This window comes from Schistocerca serialis, chromosome 6, assembly GCF_023864345.2.
Source record: "Schistocerca serialis cubense isolate TAMUIC-IGC-003099 chromosome 6, iqSchSeri2.2, whole genome shotgun sequence".
Lineage (NCBI taxonomy): Eukaryota > Metazoa > Arthropoda > Insecta > Orthoptera > Acrididae > Schistocerca > Schistocerca serialis.
The window spans coordinates 407,230,083-407,253,071 of NC_064643.1; the positions used below are offsets into that span (position 1 = coordinate 407,230,083).

Below are 22,989 nucleotides of genomic sequence, written 5' to 3' on the forward strand. Positions count from 1 at the left end.
AGGGATCAGCAATTTAGCATTGGAGGGCAGCGTGGAGGGTAAAAATCGTAGAGGGAGACCAAGAGATGAATACACTAAGCAGATTCAGAAGGTTGTAGGTTGCAGTAAGTACTGGAGATGAAGGAACTTGCACAGGATAGGGTAGCATGGAGAGCTGCATCAAACCAGTCTCAGGACTGAAGACCACAACAACAACAACAACAGACAAAAACATTTCAGAAATTTCATTGTTCTACATTAATTAATAATTTTTTGTCGGTTTTGGTGTTTTTTTCAATGTATATTTACTTGGAACGAAATGTGGTGATGGGCACTAACAAGTACTGATGAGGAGCAGCTTAGAATATTTGAACACAGGGGTCTGTACAAGATTTATGGGGCAATTCAGGGTAACAATGATTTCTGGAGATCTAGAAAGAACACTGAGCTGGACTGCTTCAAACAAGTGGCTGACATTGTAACAGCAATGAAAAGTAGGATATCAGCTTGGCTTGAACATATCCTCAGGATGAATACTGGACGAATAACTAAAAACGTTTTAGAATGCAGGCCAAATGGATGAAGACAGAATATGACAGAAGAGGAAGGCTGCGAAAGCGATGGACAGACGATGTGGAAGAAGACACAAAATTTCTCAGACTTACAGGATTGCAAAGAACTGTGATGGAGAGGGCAGAATGGAGGAAACTTGTTGAAGATGCTAAGACCCATACAGGGTTGTAACACCATGAGAAGAAGGAGGAGACAAGATATTAGGTGTCACTTGTGAGGTAACGGACGAATTGTGGCGCCCTGAAAAAATTCTAAGTTCAGAGTTGGCATGGATGCATGGGGTGCTCGGCAGGCGCGGGGTGCTCAGCAGCCGACCATGTGGGGCTGGACGTTGGCTGAAGAAAGAGGGGTGCAGCCCGATCATGTGGCTGGGAATTCCATGGTGACACTGTGTTGATGAAGAAGGCACGTCGGGAGCGCCAAAGATGGCGGACTTTGTGAAACCTTAATGGCAGACATTTCACAGTTTGTATAGAAATTAATAGTAGCGAGAATAATCATGATACCTCAAAATGAAACATGTACATTACCATTATTTGCACAACGTTTCTGATGGTTAATCAGATTTTCAATATCTTTATTAGTTTAAAGTTTAGTATCTGATGATAAATTATACAAGTAACACCCAGTAACGAATTTCCAAAATGTAAACAGTTCTTCAGATTTTGTCGATAGACATGGCTTTAGAAAGCTATTAGTGTAAACCTAAATTGGTATAAATTACAGGCATGTAACTTGAATAGTACATGAGTTATTTGAGGACAAAGTGGTTGATTACTATTGATCGTGTCAGGCCATAAGTATTCCTCAATTACACGAAAAAATGTTAGCAGCATGCTTATAAATATATTTATTCATCTGTATCTTTGTTTACATCCTATATATACTATTCATGCAGAAATTGGTTAAATATTTACTGTGTTTTAGAAAGAACAAAGACATTAGGCTACTGGACTACCTTTTGTTGCTATTCCTTTGATATATGTTTATTTAATTTGTTTATGTATTTAATAATGTGTGTTAGAGCGTGTTTATGATCCAGCCATAGGAATATTTATTTAATTTCAAGTTATTTAAATGTAAATGCAGAATTTCGAATGTGTTTCATTATGTTTGTGTGGGTTCTTTGGCTTGAAGACATGGCGCGCTAATCACAGCGCTCGTGGATGAGAGACGTATGGAGGTTGGGGAGGAGCATGGTTTCTGGAGAGGACACGCGGTAGTTTGGAAGAGTGCGGCGTGAGGGAGAATCGCACATGACATGGGGAGTTCGGCACTGGACACTGGAAGTGCTCTACGTGACGGCGCGACAGACACATAGTTGCGGAAAGACTTGTAGAGTGGAGCAGTTTGTATGTGGCCATGAGAGATAAGAATACTTCAGAGTGCTGACTTGTGAACTTGTGAGATTTCCGTGGTTTCTACAGTGAAAACGTAGTATGCATTTAGAGGTGATTATCTTGCGAGCTATATTGTCATTCATAACTAATGACGAGCAGTAGGAATCTGTTGTTTCCCTGTTATTCAACTTATATTTTATTTACTTGCTGGACCATCGACACCAATAAGTGTTTTGCAGAAATATATCGCATTCTCAAAAGTACTTCTTCTATCACACTCATCATTTAAAGTCGTTTAAAAATAGTACCTTCCGGTTTTATTTAATTGCAATTTTTCATTTATAAATTGCCGAGGCATAGGAACCTTCGACCATGCAATTCATGTGTATATTCATACTGTATACTGTAGACATAGCAGTATTTGGCCTGTAATGCGGCAACTACATATTCAAGCCCCTAGACAACAAAACCAGCCAAAACTTTTAATAATTCAACTCTGAGTTGGATGGAAGGTAGTTGAGGGCCACCACCTCAACAACCTCGTTGTATCATTTCATTATTATTTGAAATCCGCACACTGATCATTCCTTCAGTTAAGGCATGTTTCAACTGTCTTCAGCTTTGGCACAAGGCAGAAGCCAAATACGATGCAAAAAATGTGGAGTCCACACTCACATTTATGATTACATGCTCAATAGTCAAATGGAATTACGACTGTGAACCATGTGAAGTAACTGATGGATAATGTAAGGAGTACCTATTCAGGAAACAAGTAAATGAATGTCCAACAAAATATTCCATCACCTCCTGAGAGGCAGAAAACTTTCTCTGTTACCTGTCATTCTCAAGTGTCACAAATGATAAGCCATCTCCATTTAGGGAGACAAAAGAGTACAGCAGACACATATTCTCTGACTGACTTTCCATATATCAAGGTAATATATCGAGAATATCTTCTGAAGACAAGTCACATCTATTGCGTCACCAATAAACAAATAATTGCTACTGTACCCACAGTCAACAGAATTTCGAACAGACAAAAAGACGGAATTGGAATACAAAAATCAATTATTCCAAGTGTAACAATAATTCAGATAGGCCTATAACACAGTATGTAAGATCTGACCCAAAAGGTTTAAATGGATTTCATATTGGATGTAATCTTCACCAAGTTCAACATACTATTCAAGATAATAACGAGTCTTCATTAAACAACTCTTTGTGAGATAAAAGATTTCGTTTTATTCTTTATAATGGATCAGTTACAGAAAAATGAACCACTAGATACACAGTCCTTTCAGACGAGGCTCCTTCAGTTCATTCTCAAATCAGGATGTTAACTAGGCCACTACACATACAAAATCAGGAATTTAAGAGTTGTGATGTTGGAATGCGAGATCTGTTATGTCCAACAAAATCAACCTGGAAAATGAGCCTCATCAACAGAAGGTTATGGTGGCGTGTGTATCAGAAACATGGTTCCAACCTTCTCTACCTGTAACCTACAAAAGGTATTCTTTGATAAGATCTGATAAATTGGATGGCAAAGCTGGTTTGGCAATTTTGGTTCACAATAGTATAGCACATACTAATGTATATTTACAGCAATACAATTCGAATTTACAACATAGGATATTAAAATTCCTTACATCTCATGTATTTCCTCTATAGTGCATGTTTATAATTCAGCAAGAAATAAACTAGAAGCTGAACCTGGAACAAAGTCTTTCATTAGTTACGTATGGCAGTCATTATATGTGCTAATTTCAACTCCCACTGCAAGAGTTGGAGCAGTGCTTACAGAGACAGAGAAGGTACCAACTTATTGATAGTGATAGAAGATAATCGACTAATTGTTTTGAATAGTGGCTCACTCACATTAATATCTCATCTATTCAAAAGACAGTCAACCCTGGACTTTGAACTGTGTTCTCCTAGCATTGCCAACATTTCCAATTGGAAACTTTAAACCAACTCACTAGGTTCAGACCATCAACCAATATTGTTGACATTCAACAACAATATAATTATACAAAATAGCAGACCATGATGTTGATTGAATATTAAAAAAAAGCTTCATGGGAAATACAGAAGACCAACCTACTTCAAAAACTACATAAACTTGGGGATTCATTAGATGTGAGAAATTTATACAACAAACTGAGAAATGTGATACTGGTGCAGCAGAACATTCAGTCCCAAACGAAAAGTCAGAGGACTGGTGAAATGTAGAACACTCGAAAGAAATTGACTGAAGAAGGCTTGCACTTTACACATAACAAGAAATCCTTTCCTAACCAGTTACCTTAAACTTTGTAAATTTCTAGTGCAAACTAAATTAATCTTAAAACAAGAAAAAGCCTCAATGGCGAATGTACTGCGAGAGCATGAATGAACAGTGGAATATATCTGAGATGTGCTGCTGTGTCAAGAAACTAAGATGTAAAATTCAGCCACTGGGAATTTCGTATATTCAGATGGGTGAATCTTGTTTAAAAGCATTATCGATAGACTGAGTCCACTGACACTGCACTAACCCTTCAATGTTCTATCTGATGGCTACTCAGATTGCTTCCTATGCCAACTGTTTCAACATTCACGGCTGCAGAAAGAATTAAAGAATGTTACTGATTCTTCCCCCAGGGATCAATAACATATACTACTCGATGATTTGCTCTATGCCTAATTTAACTCAAATGTGTTTACTTGGCATCTATAATAAAATATGGATGAAGGTAGAATTGATGCCTGATTGGACAACACAAATTATATAACCAATCACAAAATCAAGCGCTAATAACAGCAACGAAAAATCGCCCATACCATTAGCATTATCATCTTGCATGGGTAAAATACATGCTAGAATGGTTCTTTTGAAAGGACCTGGACAATACCCTTCCCCATCCTTGACATAACCCAGGTTTGTGCTGTGTCTCTAATGACCTCAATGTCAATGGGACATGAAACTCGGTCTTCCTTTCCTTCTTCGTTAAAAGACTTGAGCATATGATTAAAAATAGATTGGAATGGTTGATTGAGGGGACAAAACATGTCCCAAAATCACAGTTTGGTTTTCATAAGGGAATAAGGAATCTAAACAACCTATCGATTTTGTCACCTGAAATTCAGATGGCTAATAAAAAGAAACAAAGCCTATCAATTCTGTTTGCAGATATTTCAGGAGTGAATGACAAAGTATTAATATCAGTTCTACTGCAGTAATGATTAGATATGCATATACCGTCTGGTTTTGTGTCCGTCATCTAACCATTTTTGACTAAACATAAAATATTCATTCGATACAATAACAAATTACAAGGGCCAAGAACTACATGTGAAAGTTGACCCAAAGGGCTATATTAAGCCATTTGCTTTATATAATCTTCACTTCAGCTCCTGAAAAATCTCCGAAATGCTGGTGATAAATATATATATGCTGCAAACAGGAGGTTACAAACGTTGGAATATTTCTTAGATCAGGCAGTGGCAGCATTAATTCAATGGCCTGATGAACATAGTCTTTCAACATGGGAAAACAAATTTATTGTTATACAATTTACAAAGCAACAAATTCAATATAGTGAACACACCATTCAGTTGGGTGAAATAGAATTTCCTGTAAAACCAGTTGTGAAACTTTTGGGCGTCATTTTAGACAGGCCTTTCACATAGGTTAACCATGTAGATTATATTACAAATAAAATTTAAGAATTGTTAATTTTATGGGGTTTATAGTTGGTATCACTCATTTCTACTGATATTATAGGGAACACTAATAAGATCCCTACTAGATTATGGAAGCTTTCTTTATGGCAATAGCTCAAAAAAGCTATATCTGAACTTGATAGTCTTCAATATCTCTGGCTCTGCATATGTACAGGAGTAATGCAACCCACATCCAGAAATGCTTTGTTGGTTGAAACAGTGGCAAAGCCTCCTACAGTGAGATGTCAATCAGCAAGGAAGTTCTTACTATAGGAGATACAAGACTAAGTACATACTTTACACGGTCTTATGCAGTAATTACAATCAATGGACCATGTCAGTAGTTTAAATTCAAATCAATCTCGCCCACGGCTCTTTCTGTAATTAGCAGCAGATAACATGCAAGAGGTTGAGTATAATATCACTACAAGTGATGTTGGTATTCCATTTAAATTTCCAGCATATTACTTTGTCGTTGATATTTGCAATGTGCTATATATGTAATATGAGAGGCTGTATTGTACGCTCACATGCTAACGTTGACTGTGTCTATAGAATTTGTCATACGCCAAAGCTAATAAAAAATGTAATGTGTACATCTTTGGTTAGTGTGCTTTATATGCCGTCTGCTTAGTCGTGTAAGTGCTTTGGGTTAGTTTGGTGCGCATGCGGTTGTGTTGTGGTGTGTAATGTGTATGGTGATTGTTAATGTGAAATTTTGTTGTGACCTAGACTGGGCAGAAAAATTGTGAGACATGGCTACATCACTGGCAGAACAACTGAAAAAGCTAACGCTTCCTCAAACATCATTACTTGTCCACGAGAAAAAGCGAGCATCCTTCTTGTTTGATCCAAAAGAAGCTGCAAATTTGGACAGAGATGCTGTGTATGAATTAGGTGGGTATGCTTAACTGTTCATGTCTTTATCCGTAATTTAGTCTGTAGTTTTTTGCTGTACAAGCCGTTTGAATTTGATGACCAAGGTGCCTTGTAATAGGCATTTCATGTGTGTGATAGAATCTTGTTTAGACTTTGTGTCCTCAAGTCAGTTTTGGCCATTTATTCGAGTTCTTTTAGATAAATGTGTCAGTTAAAGTTAAATAGCTCTTGGATATCTCATTTAGAAAAGCCTGTTTTATAACTGTGTTATTCATAACAATAATATAAGAACAGTAGGTAAGTTACTTTATATATATATAGGAATGTGCAACCGACTAGAATATCGCATTAATTATTATTTGTGAGAGTAGACTTTGGATTACAAGAGAAGACTAGGACGTACTCCTGTTTATATTCTATGCGAATACTATTGCTTCGATGTTTATGATGCAAAGTACACCGGGTGTTTGATATTATGCGGCAGGAATGCTGGTGTCAAGTTCTTACCCAGCAATGTTATTACGAAAATTAACCGCTCTGACAAATTACATAACGTGTTTGTTAGTGGGGCTAAATTTGTTTAATATTGTGCCAGAAAGTTACACTAATCTGTGTTATAGCAGTGGATCACTCTTTAAAATTAACATGAAATCTCCCAAATGACTTCGGTGTAATTTGCTGTAAAGCAACAGTGATCACTCTGATTTTGAAATGTATAGGCTACTGACTATGACTTGATCAGTGCTCTGTCTCAAATTTTATTCAGTACAAATTGCCAACTATCTTGTTGTAATGCTGTCTGTTAATATGATGATATATTATTTGGGTGTTGCCTTGGTATCACTAAGAAATTTTGCGTATTTCTTATTACTGTATCTAAATAAGTAAGCAAAGTTTCGAGTACTGAAACTTTCCGTTTTAGCAGTGTAGTAATCCCTGCCCAGGAACTTGTGACTGTAAAGATTGGTAAAGTGATTTCCCTCACATAGGTTATGAGAATATTTTTTGTTGCGATATATTTTTGTCCCCAGTATTTTCATAGTAACTTATGTTTATCAGAAGCAATTAAATATAAGCGGAGATTTTTGATGGGTAGAGACCATGTCGTAAAAAGAGTTGCACAGGTAGTGTAGGACCCACAGTATGAACTGCCCAAATGAATTGAATGCCCGACAAATGCAGCTAAAAATTACATTCAAAATTCTACTGATTTTGTGTTCAGTGGGCGGAAGGAGAGTGAGTGTTACTTAGGCCTACTTCCGCCCGCCCCCCCCCCCCCCCCTACATTTTTCATCTTTGAGGTACAATTTATATGCATATCAGTAACATGCACCAAAGTACACACCAGAAAGTGTATTGAATTTTACAAGTTTGTCTGCAGTTTTATTACTTACTAGGAAATTGAATGAAATATGGAACTGAAATGATTTTCTATGCTGTGGAATGGTTGGTTATGTTACCACCATCTTTCTTTCAGATTCCCATTTATTGACTTCAGTAAATCATAATAAGATCGTCATCTTCCAGTTTAATGTAGACTTATTGGTGTGCTTGAGATTGGTCTGCCACCAAGATCGAGATTTTTGAGGGGCGGGGGCGGTACTGTCATGCTCATGTCCTGAAGTTAGTTTCATGTTCCATGGATGATTTGCACAGTAGTTCGTAATGATGTGGAATGAGTAAGTCTTCATTTGCGCCACAGGGCTACATGCTGACAATTTACAAGGGAGTTGTTCCCCCTCCCTCACCTCCAGATATATAGAGATCTAAGTTAGTCATTCCAACACACCATCTTCTACAAATAACAGTAATACAATAGATGAGTATGGTATAGTATTGGAAAAATAACATTCTATCTCTGCGTACATATTCTGCAAACCACTGTACACTGTGTGGTACGACAACTAGTTGTTTCATTTCCTGTTCCACTAGCAAATGGAGCGAGACAAAAACAACTGTTTATATACCTCCATATGAGCCCCAATTTCTTGTACCTTATTTGCGTGGTCCCAAAGCAAAATGTATGTTGACGGCAGTAGGATCGTTCTGCAGTCAGCTTCAAACGCTGGTTCTCTAAATTTTCTCAGTAGTGTTCTTCTAAATGAATGTCTTCTTCCCTCCAGGGATTCCCACTTGAGCTCTCGAACTGTACCCGTAACACTTGAGTGCTGATCAAACCTGCCAGTAACAAATCTAGCAGCTTGCTTCTGTATTGGTTTGATGTCTTCTTTCAGTCCGACATGATGCATCCCAAACACTCGAGAATTGGACACACTAGCATCCTATATGCAGTTTCCTTTACAGATGAACCACTCTCTCCTAAAATTCTTCCAATAAACCGGAGTCATCCATTCCCCTTCCCTGCCACAATCCTCACATGCTCATTCCATTCCATTTCATTTCACTTTGCAGTGTTATGCCCAGATATTTAAACAATGTGACTGTGTTAATCAGGACACTACTAATGCTGTATCCGAATGTTCTTTTAACTGCCCATCCACATTAACTAACATTTTTCTACATTAAGAGCCAGCCACCATTCATCACGCCAATGCAAATTTTGTCTTAAGTCCTCTTGTATCTTCCTACAGTCACTCAACTTCAACATATACCATGGCTTCATCAGCGAACTCGCAGATTGCTGCCCACCCCGTCCACCAGATCATTTATGTATAGAGAGAACAACAACAGTGCTATCACCCTTCTCTGTGGCACTCCTGACAATACCCTTGTCTCTGATGAAAACTCGTCGTCGAGGACAACATACTGGGTTCTATTAGTTAAGAAGTCGTTAAGCGAGTCACATACCAGGGAGCCTATTCTGTATGCATGTACCTTCTTTAACTGTCTGCAATGGGGTTCCGTGTCAAATGCTTTTCAGAAATCTAGAAATTTAGAATCTGCCTGTTGCCTTTCATCCATCAGCATATCACGTGAAAAAAGAGCAAGCTGGGTTTTGCACAAGCCATGCTTTCAAGCCATGCTGATTCATGGACATAGCTTTTCAGTCTCTAGGAAATTTATCATATTCAAACTTGGAATATGCTTCAGAATTCTGCAGCAGGCAGATGTTAAGGATATTGGTCAGTTATTTTGCGGGTCCATTCTTTTACCTTTCTTATGTACAGGAGTCCCTGACCTTTATTCCAGTCGCTTTGCACTTTGCGCTGGTCAAGAGATTCGTGATAAATGCAAACTAAGTAGGGGGCCATTGACGCAGAGTACTCTTTGTACATCAGGACCTGGTGACTTATTTGTTTTCGACTCTTTCTATTGTCTCTACGTCAGGGTTTCTTATTACTGTAACGGACCTACTAAGGAGACTGCCTACATTACACTTGTCCGTCCTCTTTTCGAATACTGCTGCACGGTGTGGGATCCTTACCAGATAGGACTGATGGAGTACATCGAAAATGTTTAAAGAAAGGCAGCACATTTTGTATTGTCGTGAAATATGGGAGAGAGTGTCACAGAAATGATACAGGATTTGGACTGGACATCATTAAAAGAAAGGCGTTTTTCATTGCGATGGAATTCTCACAAAATTCCAATCACCAACTTTCTCCTCCGAATGCGAAAATATTTTGTTGACACCGACTTATATAGGGAGGAACGATCACCAAGATAAAATAAGGGAAATCGAAGCTCGTACGGAAAAATACAGGTGTTCATTCTTTCCGCGCACTATACGCTATTGGAATAATAGAAAATTGTGAAGGTGGTTTGATGAACCCTCTGCGAGGCACTTAAAGGTGATTCGCAGAGTATCGATGTAGATGGGATGTAGATGTACTGTATCACCTGTGTGGGACTCTGTGCATTGGTCAAACGATGGTATGTTTGTAAGATTCTCCTGCGTGAACAATTTCTTAACCCTGGAATTTAAAACTTCTGCCTTCCTTTTGCTATCTTCTACTGGCAAAACCAGACTGGTTGACTGACTGGATGGAAGCCGTAGACCCCTTTAAAGATTTTACATAGGACCAGAATTTTTTCAGGTCCTCCGCCAGATCTGTATCAAGAAATGATGGTGCTAACTGCTGTAGGCTTCGCACATAGATCTTTTTCACAGGTGGACAAATCTCTACTAATCTTTGCCTGTCTATGTTTGCATGTCCTCTACTTGAACCGAGAGTGCAACAGCCTTTGCTTCCTCAGCATTTTCCAAATTGCCTTATTAAACTACTGTGGGTCTTAATCCCCTCACTAGGCACTTAACTCTCCAGACCACAATTTACAACCTGCATAAACTCTGCATAATTCCTCTATGGTCATCATTCTGGAAATAAATGATTGCATTTCATTGTGTAAATGAGATTGCTTATCTGCTCTTTCTAACAGAAACACTCTCCTAGCCCTCTTGACTGATTTGTTAACTTTCGTAACCATATTCATTATGATATCATGATCACTGATTCCCTTATCTGTAGTGATGCCACTGATAAGACCTGCACTGTTTGTAGCTACAAGGCCCAAGATACTTCGGTTCTGTGTAGGCAGCCAAACTAGCTGCTTAGTACAGTTTTCGGAAAATATATTCAAACATATTTCACAAGACTGTCTGTACCCCCCGCAGTGAATCCATACATGCCGTAGCTTGAAGTCACTACCAACTAGTATTGCATGATCTTGATATTTATGCACAACTGACCATCGACTTTCTTTGAATGACTCTAGAAGTGTCACAGCGGAGTTGGGTGGGTGGTAAAAGCATCCAACAACTAACTTGGTTTCTCCTAGATGTCTTATGCATGACCAGTTAACTTCACTATGGAACTCAATTTCAGCCTCAGTAGAGACGATGTTTTCGTCAACTGCAATGAACACTCACCCACCTATGGCGTCTGATCTCTCTGTCAGTAAATATTCCAAGACTTGATGAAAGTCTCAGAGCTTTTACTTTGGGCTTTAGGCAGCTCTCAGTTCCAAGAATAATCTGAGATGGTGAACTTTTCTGGAGGGCAATAAATTTGGTAACTTTGTTACGAATATTTTACAATATCCCGATAAAATATATACGGTTGAACTGTCTTTAAACTGAATGCAGTCTGATTTCTGTACATGCATATCAACTGGCAAGTATTCATAAGAGTACCTTTAACTACCGCCTACCCCAAAAAACCACCATGTGCACTCCATAAATACTCTACTACCTGAGTAGCTGCTTCCTTTGTGTAGTGCACCCCTGACCTGTAAAGAGGAGGCCTACAAATCCCCACCCGGTAACACAGATAGAGAAATTTGCACCCAAGACCGTCACAGATACAATGGAGTCTTTGGTTGAGACCCTCCAGTAGGCTCCAAACCAGAGGACCCCAGTCAACTCTGGGGAATGAGCCTGAAAATTATGAGCTCCGCTTGCACCCTGCTTGATGCCAGCAATATTCACCATCTCCACCATCTGCCTATAAGATCTGAGGATGGCCTCAGAACCCATGCAACAAGTGTCGTTGAACAAATTGTTATTAGTTCCTTTTTAGCACCACACACAAACTGTGGCTGTTCAGTCTCGTGTAAGAATTATTCTCCAAGTTAATTTTATCTGTTCACGTGTTCTCAGTTTTCAACTGTCTGTTTTTCCTGGTTGATTTTTGTAATTCTGTTGAAGCTGCTGTCATACGAAAAGATAATTCACAGTTTTTTCCCACCCTCATTCATACACATCAGTGTGTGCACTCTTGTGGCATGAGCAATGGTGGTATCCTATTTCTCTCCATGTACACTCCAGCGACTCTATAGTGATGTGCTCAAGTGCATTGTGAATTTTCTTCAAGTATTCCTAGTATATCGGTTTAGTGCAACTGATCTTTTACAAAATCCCATAGAAAGAATTATTGTGGTGTGAAGTCAAGTAATTGTAGCAGACACTGAATCTTACCATCTTATTCATTCAATCCAGAAATTGACAGATACTAATGAACGAGTGGGGATGTGCCCCATCCAGCTGGAATGTGTCATGTTGTAGGTGTTCCAATTGTGGCTCAGCAATCTCTTTGTAACATGTCCAAATAAATATCATTATTTACGGTAGACTTACTGAGAAAGAATGAATCAGTTACACTATTGTGCTTAAGTCCACAACACATATTCACCTTTGGACTGTCACTTTACATTTCACAAGTAACACTGTGATCGCGAATATGAACATTATGACATACATTAAAAGTTGACTCATCAAAGAAACAATCCCAAAAGTCATTAATCTTATTTAGCATATCCACTGCAAACTTTTGGCAGTGTTTGCACAATGGGTTTTGTGCTCGAAGCAGGTATACCACATAGGCATAATCTCTTAACGAAAACATAAGTATTGTTGATCAGCCAAGAGATATATTGGAAATACGGAAGCGTCCGATCCCGCCCGTCTGCTTTGACCCATGACGTCACAAATATGGCGGAAACGACCATAGACCATGATTCCAATATGGCGCATATAAAGTCGGTACGTACACATTATGAGGACGAAAATACATCGAAAAACACACACACACACACACACACACACTTTCCACAAAAAGCCTAATGACACTAATGGGACAAGCGCTGGAAATGGGGTGTTTTTGGGTGGGGGCAAACTAAATATAAACAAATTTAGACACCCACCCCCATACAAACCACACAAAATGACGAAAAAAACCAACATCACAAAACTCCACAAATATCACTAAACACAATATCATCTGGAATCGGACACTTCCCTTGACCTATATAGCTCAACAGCAGCTCCCGATCCCATAAATTAGGTTCAAACACTTCCCTTGGCCTATATAGCTCAAAAACATCTCTCGATACCAATATCAACATACACAGCCACACATTGGGATCGAACACTTCCCTTGACCTGTGCACTGTTAATTTTATCTGTCATATCGATTTGTGAACATAAACAACAACAGATTAATTTTATTAAAATTACCACACAATGTATAGCGAACAATACTAAATTAACCTTCACACAAATTCGTTAACTCACTGAAATGAATTACACTACAAACACAGCCGACACTAACAATTCTGGATAATAAGCAAAAGCAAACTGAGCCCATTACACCACACAAACGAAAACCCTGAACATACCACCAGAGAGCACAACACGACGACATCTACAAACACGCCACACTCACAAACCTAACTCCGCGCTGTCATTACGTCACACACACACAACACCCTTACGTCACGGGTCAAAGCAGATGCGTGGGATCGGACGCTTCTGTCGACCCGATATATTTGATATGAGTTGTTTTCTTTGACGAGTGATGTAATATAAGTGGCAGCTGTGACAACATTTTTTGGTGCGTATATTCAACCAATGTGAAAGAAAAAAAAAAATGCTTGGTTGTGGTGACAGATTGAGATCTGTAGCTTTTCCTGAGGTCAAGGTTAGGTTGGAAGGTAACAGTTTGGTTGCGAGTTGGCAAAAACCAGCAAATGTGAAAGTAAAAAATTCTTATGTTGCGTTGTGGTAACAGATTGATCCATAACTTAGCCTGGTTGCAAAAATAACCACTGTTATCGCATTTAGTAGCCATGCTGTTCATGCAGTGTATCAAATGTTTCCTTTTGTCACTGGTCAATGCCAGCGGCTGGTACCATCCCTGTTGACTGTGGCATTTCCAAACCTGTGGCTGTGAAACATGCTTATTTTGTTGGATTCCTTTTGATCAGATGCTGTACTTTGTCAGTGTTGGTATCTCCCTCTCCCTGTTTATGGAGGACACTACCATGTTTCCACACATGGCACATGTGAAGCCTGGATAGTTGGTTGGGACTTTGATTTCAAAACAAGCTGTATCCAGAAGGTTCACTTGGGTGTCGGACTTCCTCTCTATAATCCAGGCTACACAGTGACCTTTTTCTTGTGGTTCCTCATTTTCTGTCAAACCTGTGACACTTGAAGCTAGGATAATAAGAATAAAAAAAGAAAACTGATTTTCTATGATCAGAGCATAGAACGTCAGATCCCTTAATCACGCAGGTGGGTTAGAAAATTTAAAAAAGGAAATGGATAGGTTAAAGCTAGATATTTTGGAAATTAGTGAAGTTCCAGGACTAGTTTTAACAATGAATTTAAAAAAAATAAAAAAAAATAGGAGCACGGGTAAGCTACTACAAACAGCATAGCGAACACATTATTGTAGCAAAGATAGACACTAAGCCCACACCTACCAAGGTAGTAGAAGTTTATATGCAAACTAGGTCTGCAGTTAATGGAGTGATTGTAGAAATGTATGATGAGATAAAAGAAATTATTCAGATAGTGGAGGGAGACGGAATTTTAATAGTCATGGGGGACTGGAATTCGATAGTAGGAAAAGAGAGAGGAGAAAAAGTAGCACGTGAACATGAAATGGGGGGAAAGGAATGAAAGGGGAAGCTATCTGGTAGAATTTTGCACAGAGCATAACTTAATCATAGATAATTCCTGGTTTAAGAATCATGAAAGAATGTTGTATATGTGGAAGAGGCTTGGAGATACTGGAAGGTTTCAGATAGATTATATAATGGTAAGGCAGATATTTTGGAACCAGCTTCTAAATTGTAAGGCATTTCCAGGGGCAGACGTGGACTCTGACTACAGTCTATTGGTTATGAACTGTAGATTAAAACTGAAGAAGCTGCAAAAAAAGTCGGAATTTAAGGAAATGGGACCTGTATAAGCTGAAAGAACAAGAGGTTGCAGAGTGTTTCAGAGAGAGCATTAGGCAATGGTTTACAAGAATGGGGGAAAGAAATACAGTAGAAGAAGAATGGGCAGCTTTGAGAGATGAAATAGTGAAGGCAGCAGAGGATCAAGTAGGTAAAAAAACGAGGGCTAATACAAATCCTTGGGTAACAGAAGAGATATTGACTTTAATTGATGAAAGGAGAAAATATAAAAATGCTGTGAATGGAACAGAAAAGAAGGAATACAATCGTCTCAAAAATAAGATCAACAGGAAGCGCAAAACAGCTAAGCAGGGGTGGCTACAGGACAAATATAAGGATGGGGAGCCATATCTCACTAGTGATAAAATAGATACTGCCTACAGGCAAATTAAAGAGACCTTTGGAGGGAAGAGAACCATTGCATGAATATCAAGAACTCAGAAGGAAAACCATTTCTAAGCAAAGAGGGGAAGGCAAAAAGGTGGAAGGAGTATATAGAGGGTCTGTTGTTGTTGTTGTGGTCTTCAGTCCTGAGACTGTTTGATGCAGCTCTCCATGCTACTCTATCCTGTGCAAGCTTCTTGATCTCCCAGTACCTACTGCAGCCTACATCCTTCTGAATCTGCTTAGTGTATTCATCTCTTGGTCTCCCTCTACGATTTGTACCCTCCACACTGCTCTCCAATACTAAATTGGTGATCCCTCGATATCTAAGAACATGTCCTACCAACCGATCCCTTCTTCTGGTCAAGTTGTGCCACAAGCTCCTCTTCTCCCCAGTTCTATTCAATACCTCGTCATTAGGTATGTGATCTACCCATCTAATCTTCAGCATTCTTCTGTAGCACCACATTTTGGAAGCTTCTATTCTCTTCATGTCTAAACTATTTATCGTCCACGTTTCACTTCCATACGTGGCTACACTCCATACAAATACTTTCAGAAGCGACTTCCTGACATTTAAATCTATACTCGATGTTAACACATTTTTCTTCTTCAGAAACGCTTTCCTTGCCATTGCCAGTCTACATTTTATATCCTCTCTACTTCGACCATCATAAGTTATTTTGTAGCAAAACTCCTTTACTGCTTTAAGTGTCTCATTTCCTAATCTAATTTCCTCAGCATCACACGACTTAATCCGACTACATTCCATTATCCTCATTTTGCTTTTGTTGATGTTCATCTTGTACCCTCCTTTCAGGACACTGTCCATTCCATTCAACTGCTCTTCCAAGTCCTTTGCTGTCTCTGACAGAATTACAATGTCATCGGCGAACCTTAAAGTTTTTATTTCTTCTCCATGGATTTTAATACCTACTCCGAACTTTTCTTTTGTTTCCTTTATTGCTTGCTCAATATACAGATTGAATAGCATCGGGGATAGGCTACAACCCTGTCTCACTCCCTTCCAACCACTGCTTCCCTTTCATGCCTCTCGACTCTTATAACTGCCATCTGCTTTCTGTACAAATTGTAAATAGCCTTTCGCTCCCTGTATTTTACCCCTGGCACCTTCAGAATTTGAAAGAGAGCATTCCAATCAACATGGTCAAAAGCTTTCTCTAAGTCTACAAATGCTAGAAACGTAGGTTTGCCTTTACTTAATATTTCTTCTAAGATAAGTCGTAGGGTCAGTATTGCCTCACGTGTTCCAACATTTCTACGGAATCCAAACTGATCTTCCCCGAGGTCGGCTTCTACCAGTTTTTCCATTCGTCTGTAAAGAATCCGTGTTAGTATTTTGCAGGTGTGACTTATTAAACAGATAGATTGGTAATTTTCACTTCTGTCAGCACCTGCTTTCTTTGGGATTGGAATTATTATGTCGTTCTTGAAGTCTGAGGGTATTTCGCATGTCTCATACATCTTGCTCACCAGATGGTAGAGTTTTGTCAGGACTGGCTCTCCCAAGGCTGTCAGTAGTTCTAATGGAATGTTGTCTACTCCAGGGGCCTTGTTTCAACTCAGGTCTTTCAGTGCTCTGTCAAACTCTTCACGCAGTATCATATCTCCCATTTCATCTTCATCTACATCCTCTTCCATTTCCATAATATTGTCCTTGAGAACATTGCCCTTGTATAGAACCTATATATACTCCTTCCACCTTTCTGCTTTCCCTTCTTTGCTTAGAACTGGGTTTCCATCTGAGTTCTTGATATTCATACAAGTGGCTCTCTTTTCTCCAAAGGTCTCTTTAATTTTCCTGTAGGCAGTATCTATCTTACCCCTAGTGAGATAAGCCTCTACATCCTTACATTTGTCCTCTTAGCCATCCCTGCTTAGCCATTTTGCACTTCCTGTTCATCTCATTTTTGAGACGTTTGTATTCCTTTTTGCCTGCTTCATTTACTACATTTTTATATTTCCTCCTTTCATCAGTTAAATTCAATATTTCTTCTGTTACCCAAGGGTTTCTACTAGCCTTCGTCTTTTTACCTATTTGATCCTCTGCTACCTTCACTATTTCATCCCTGAAAGCTACCCATTCTTCTACTGTATTTCTTTCCACAGTTCCTGTCAGTTGTTCCCTTATGTTCTCCCTGAAACTCTGTACAACCTCTGATTCTTTCAGTTTATCCAGGCCCCATCTCCTTAAATTCCCATCTTCTTGTAGTTTCTTCAGTTTTAATCTACAGTTCATAACCAACATATTGTGGTCAGAGTCTACATATGTCCCGGGAAATGTCTTACAATTTAAAACCTGGTTCCTAAATCTCTGTCTTACCATTATATAATCTATCTGATATCTTTCAGTATCTCCAGGGTTTTTCCATGTATACAACCTTCTTTCATGATTCTTGAACCAAGTGTTAGCTGTGATTATGGTGTGCTCTGTGCAAAATTCTACCATGCAGCTTCCTCTTTCATTTCTTAGCCCCAATCCATATTCACCTACTATGCTTCCTTCTCTTCTTTTTCCTACTACCAAATTCCAGTCACCCATGACTATTAAATTTTCTTCTCCCTTCACTACCTGAATAATTTCTTTTATCTCATCATACATTTCATCAGTTTCCTCGTCATCTGCAGAGCTAGTTGGCATATAAACTTGTACTACTGTAGTAGGCGTGGGCTTCGTGTCTATCTTGGCCACAATAATGCATTCACTATGCTGTTTGTAGCAGCTTACCCGTACTCCTATTTTTTTATTCATTATTAAACCTACTCCTGCATTACCCCAATTTGATTTTGTATTTATAACCCTGTATTCACCTGACCAAAAGTCTTGTTCCTCCTGCCACCGAACTTCACTAATTTCCACTATATCTAACTTTAACCTATCCAGTTCCCTTTTTAAATTTTCTAACGTACCTGCTCAATTGAGGGATCTGACATTCCACGCTCCGATCCATAGAATGCCAGTTTTCTTTCTCCGGACAACGACGTCCTCTTGAGTAGTCCCCGCCCGGAGATCCGAATGGGGGACTATTTTACCCAAGAGGACGCCATCATCATTTAATCATACATTAAAGCTGCATGCCCTCAGGAAAAATTACGGCTGTAGTTTCCCCTTGCTTTCAGCAGTTCGCAGTACCAGAACAGCAAGGCCGTTTTGGTTAGTGTTACAAGGCCAGATCAGTCAATCATCCAGACTGTTGCCCCTGCAAGTACTGAAAAGGCTGATTGCCCCTCTTCAGGAACCACACGTTGGTCTGGCCTCTCAACACATACCCCTCCGTTGTGGTTGCACCTACGGTACGACTATCTGTATCGTTGAGGCACGCAAGCCTCCCCACAACGGCAAGGTCCATGGTTCACGAGGGGGGGGGGTGATGTATTTGAGGGAAATATTATGGAAATGGAAGAGGACGTAAATGAAGATGAAGTGGGAGATATGATACTGAGTGAAGAGTTTGACAGAGTACTGAAAGACCTAAGTCCAAACAAGGACCCGGGAATAGACAACATTCCATTAGAACTGCTGATAGCCTTGGGTGAGCCAGTCATGACAAAGCTCTGTCGCCTGGTGAGCAAGATATATGAGACAGGCGACATACCCTCAGACTTCAAGAAGAATATAATTATTCCAATCCTAAAGAAAGCAGTTTAATAAGTCAGGGCTGCAAAATACTAACACGAATTCTTTACAGGCGAATGGAAAAACTGGTAGAAGCCAACCTCAAGGGAAGATCAGTTTGTATTCCGTGAAAATGTAGAAACACTTGTGGCAATACTGGCCCTAAGACTTATCCTAGAAGATAGATTAAGGAAAGGCAAACCTACGTTTATGGCATTTGTTGACTTAGGGAAAGCTTTTGACAATGGTGACTGGAATACTCTCTTTCAAATTGCTGAAGGTGGCAGGGGTCAAATACAGGGAGCAAAAGGCTATTTACAATTTGTACAGAAACCAAATGGCAGGTATAAGAGTCGAGGGGTATGCAAGGGAAGCAGTGGTTGAGACAGGGTTGTAGCCTATCCCTGATGCTATTCAAACTGTATATTGAGCAAGCAGTAAAGGAAAAAAAAAGAAAAATTTGTAGTAGGAATTAAAATCCATGGAGAAGAAATAAAATCCGTGAGGTTTGCCGATGACATTATAATTCTGTCAGAAACAGCAAAAGAGCAGCAAGAGCAGTTGAATGGAATGGTCAGTGTCTTGAAAGGAGGATACAAGATAAGCATCAACAAAAGCAAAACAAGGATAGTGGAATGTAGTCTAATTAAATCAGGTGATGCTGTGAGAATTAGATTAAGAAATGAGACACTTAAAGTAGTAGTTGAGTTTTGCTATTTGGGTAGCAAAATAACCGACGATGGTCGAAGTAGAGAAGATATAAAATGTAGACTGGCAATGGCAAGGAAAGCGTTTCTGAAGAAGAAAAATTTGTTAACATCGAGTAGATTTAAATGTCAGAAAGTCTTTTATGAAAGTATTTGTATGAAGCGTAGCCATGTATGGAAGTGAAACATGGACGATAAATAGTTTAGACAAGAAGAGAATAGATGCTTTCTAAATGTGGTGCTACAGAAAAATGCTGAAGATTAGATGGGTAGATCACATAACTAATGAGGCGGTACGGAATAAGACTGGAGAGAAGAAGAGTTTGTGGCACAACTTGACTAGAAGAAGGGATCGGTTGGAGGGACATGTTCTGAGGCATCCAGGGACCATTAATTTAGTATTGGAGGGAAGCGCGGAGGGTGAAAATCGTAGAGGGAGATCGAACAATGAATACACTAAACAGATTCAGAAAGATGTAGGATGCAGTAGTTATTCAGAGATGAGGAAGCTTGCGCAGTACAGAGTAGCATGGAGAGCTGCATCAAACCAGTCTTTGGACTGAAGACTGCAACAAGAAAAATGTCCAAGAAAAAGGCAAATTGCCAATTTTGAAATCGTTCAGCTTCATCATTAGTAATGTAACTAACAGAACAGTCATGGGAGATTGGAAGTTTTTGAAGAGGATGTACAGAGTAGAGAATCACAATAAGCATGGAAATTTCATATCAAAATCATGACAAAAGGTGATAGTGAAAAGTTTGCTTGACCTATATGGCCAAATTGAATTGGCCGATATCATCACGAAACAAAAATCCCACTATTGAACGAATAATTGTACCAACTTTTTAAGTTAACTGGTATAGCACAGTTGAATTACCAGCTTAAGGAATAAAAGGGGAAACTATCTGGTAGAATTTTGCACAGAGCATAACTTAAGTAGCATATTAAACCTACAATTTATCAACCAAAAAATATAAAAATACTTTTAAATCAGAAAATGCTGAAAAATGAACGTAAAAAAAAACAGAAACTTGTCTCAGAAATCACACAAAAAAGTTATTGTACCCATAGTTCCTTCACGCTCAGATTACTATTGAGACTAAGAGCTGGTTGAAACATGAAGTGGAGAGCTCTGAGATTTTTAGCAATTCATGGAATTTATATTGGAAAAAAACAGATTAGATACCATAAGAGGGATAGTGTTCATTGCAACTGACAAAAATATTCTCTCAATTGGGCAGAATTTGAATGCGACATAGGTTTAGGTGAGATCCAGTTCATTGGTTGGTTTTGGGGAAGGAACCAAACCGCGAGGTCATTGGTCCCATTGGATTAGGGAAGGACGTGGAAGGAAGTTGGCCTTGACCTTTTAAAGGAACCATCCTGGCATTTGCATGAAGCGATTTAGGGAAATCACAGAAAACCTAAATTGGGATGGCCGGACACGGGTTTGAACCGTCGTCCTCCCAAATGCGAGTCCAGTGTGCTAACCACTGCACCTTCTCGCTCGATGAAATCTTGTTCATTGTTAGATGTTTTTACCAGCCATCTGATTCTGCTGTGACTTTTTTTAGTCATTCAAAGAAAGTAAGTCTACAGTCAGTAGTGCAGAAGTACCCAGATCATGCGATACTAGTTGGCGGGGACTCTAACCTACTGGTATGGACTAGGACATCTGTGGATTCATTGCAGGGTTACAGACAGACAGACAGTCTTGTCAGTACAGAGACAGATAATAGTGATGATGATGATGATGATGTCATCGTAGTGACTCTGGTCACTAAAGGTAATAAAACAACCAAGAAGGCAAGGAGAGTATTTCTGCTAGAAAGAGCAGATAAGCAGTTGCTATCAAATCACTTGTACAGTGAATTGACATCATTTAATTAGAGTATGATGGACTAAGAGAGTTTAAACAGATTGTAAATTGTGCTTTGGAGAAGTATATGCCAACTAAGTGGATTAAGGGCAGAAAAGAGCCATTGTGATTTAACAGTGGAATTCAGAAAATGCTGAGGGAGCAAAGGCTGTTGCGCTCTTGGTTCAAAAAAGAAGATGCAAACAACTATAGGCTAAAGTTAATTCAGAATGTGCATTTGTGAAAAGATTGATTGCAAAGTGTGCAACTGCCACTGTCATACCTTAGCAAACAATCTTTCTGAAAACCTGAGAAAATTCTGCTCCTATGTAAAATTGCTAATAAGCTGGTCTAAGCTTCTGTCCAGTTACTCGAGCAGTCTGTTGTGGCAGTAGAGGATAGCAAAAGGAAAACTACTGTTTTAAATTTCATATTTAAGAACTCGTCGTATGACTATAATACGGAGGACATAGTAATAAGCATCCCTAACGTGGAGAAAGAACCGAAGGGGTTGAAAACAAGTGAATCGCCATGTTCGGATCGAACCCACTTTAGTTTTACTAAGAGTACGATATATCATTGGCCCATTATTTAGCATGCATTTATCATTAATCTCATCCAGCACAGTCCCAAGCAACTGGAAAAAAGTGCAGGTGACACCTGTGTATAAGAAGGGCAAAAGAATTTACCTGCAAAATTACAGACCAATATTCTTATGATTAATTTTCTGCAGAATTCTTGAACATATTCGCAGTTTTAATGTAATAAATTTCCTTGAGACAGGAAAATTTTTGTCCACAGATCAGTATGTATTTTGAAAGTATCGCTCGTGTGAAACTCAGCCTGCCCTTTTCTGAAATTATGTCTTGTGAACTATAGATGAAGGCTGACAGACAGATTACATGTTCCTAGATTTCTGAGAAGCTTTTGACTCTGCGCCCCACTGCAGACTGTTAGCAAAGGTATGAGTGTACGGAATGTGTTCCTAGATATGAGTGTGGCTCAAAGACTTCTCAAGTAATAGAGCCCAGTAAATTGTCCTCAATGGCGAGTGTTCATCAGTGACAAGGATATTGTCATGAATGCCCCAGGGGAGTTTAGTAGGACCACTGTTATTTTCCGTATGCATAAATGATGTGGCGGACAGGGTGAGGAGCAGTCTGCACCTATTTACTTCATAATGCTGTGATGTACAGGAAGGTGACATTGTTGAGTGACTGTATTAGGCTACAAGGTGAATTGGACAAAATTTCTAGTTGATGTGATGAATGGCAGCTATC

General features: G+C 39.2%; 1 protein-coding gene across 1 annotated transcript in view; it reads left to right on the plus strand.

Moving 5' to 3' along the window:
* Nucleotides 1-6,270: 6,270 nt before the first annotated feature.
* Nucleotides 6,271-22,989, plus strand: part of LOC126484124 (HEAT repeat-containing protein 1) — a 271,959-nt gene continuing 255,240 nt past the window's right edge. Inside the window, exon 1 of the mRNA XM_050107506.1 lies at nt 6,271-6,494. Within this exon, the coding sequence (XP_049963463.1) occupies nt 6,353-6,494 (142 nt within the window). The 5' untranslated portion in view covers nt 6,271-6,352. The remainder of the gene's footprint in view (nt 6,495-22,989) is intronic.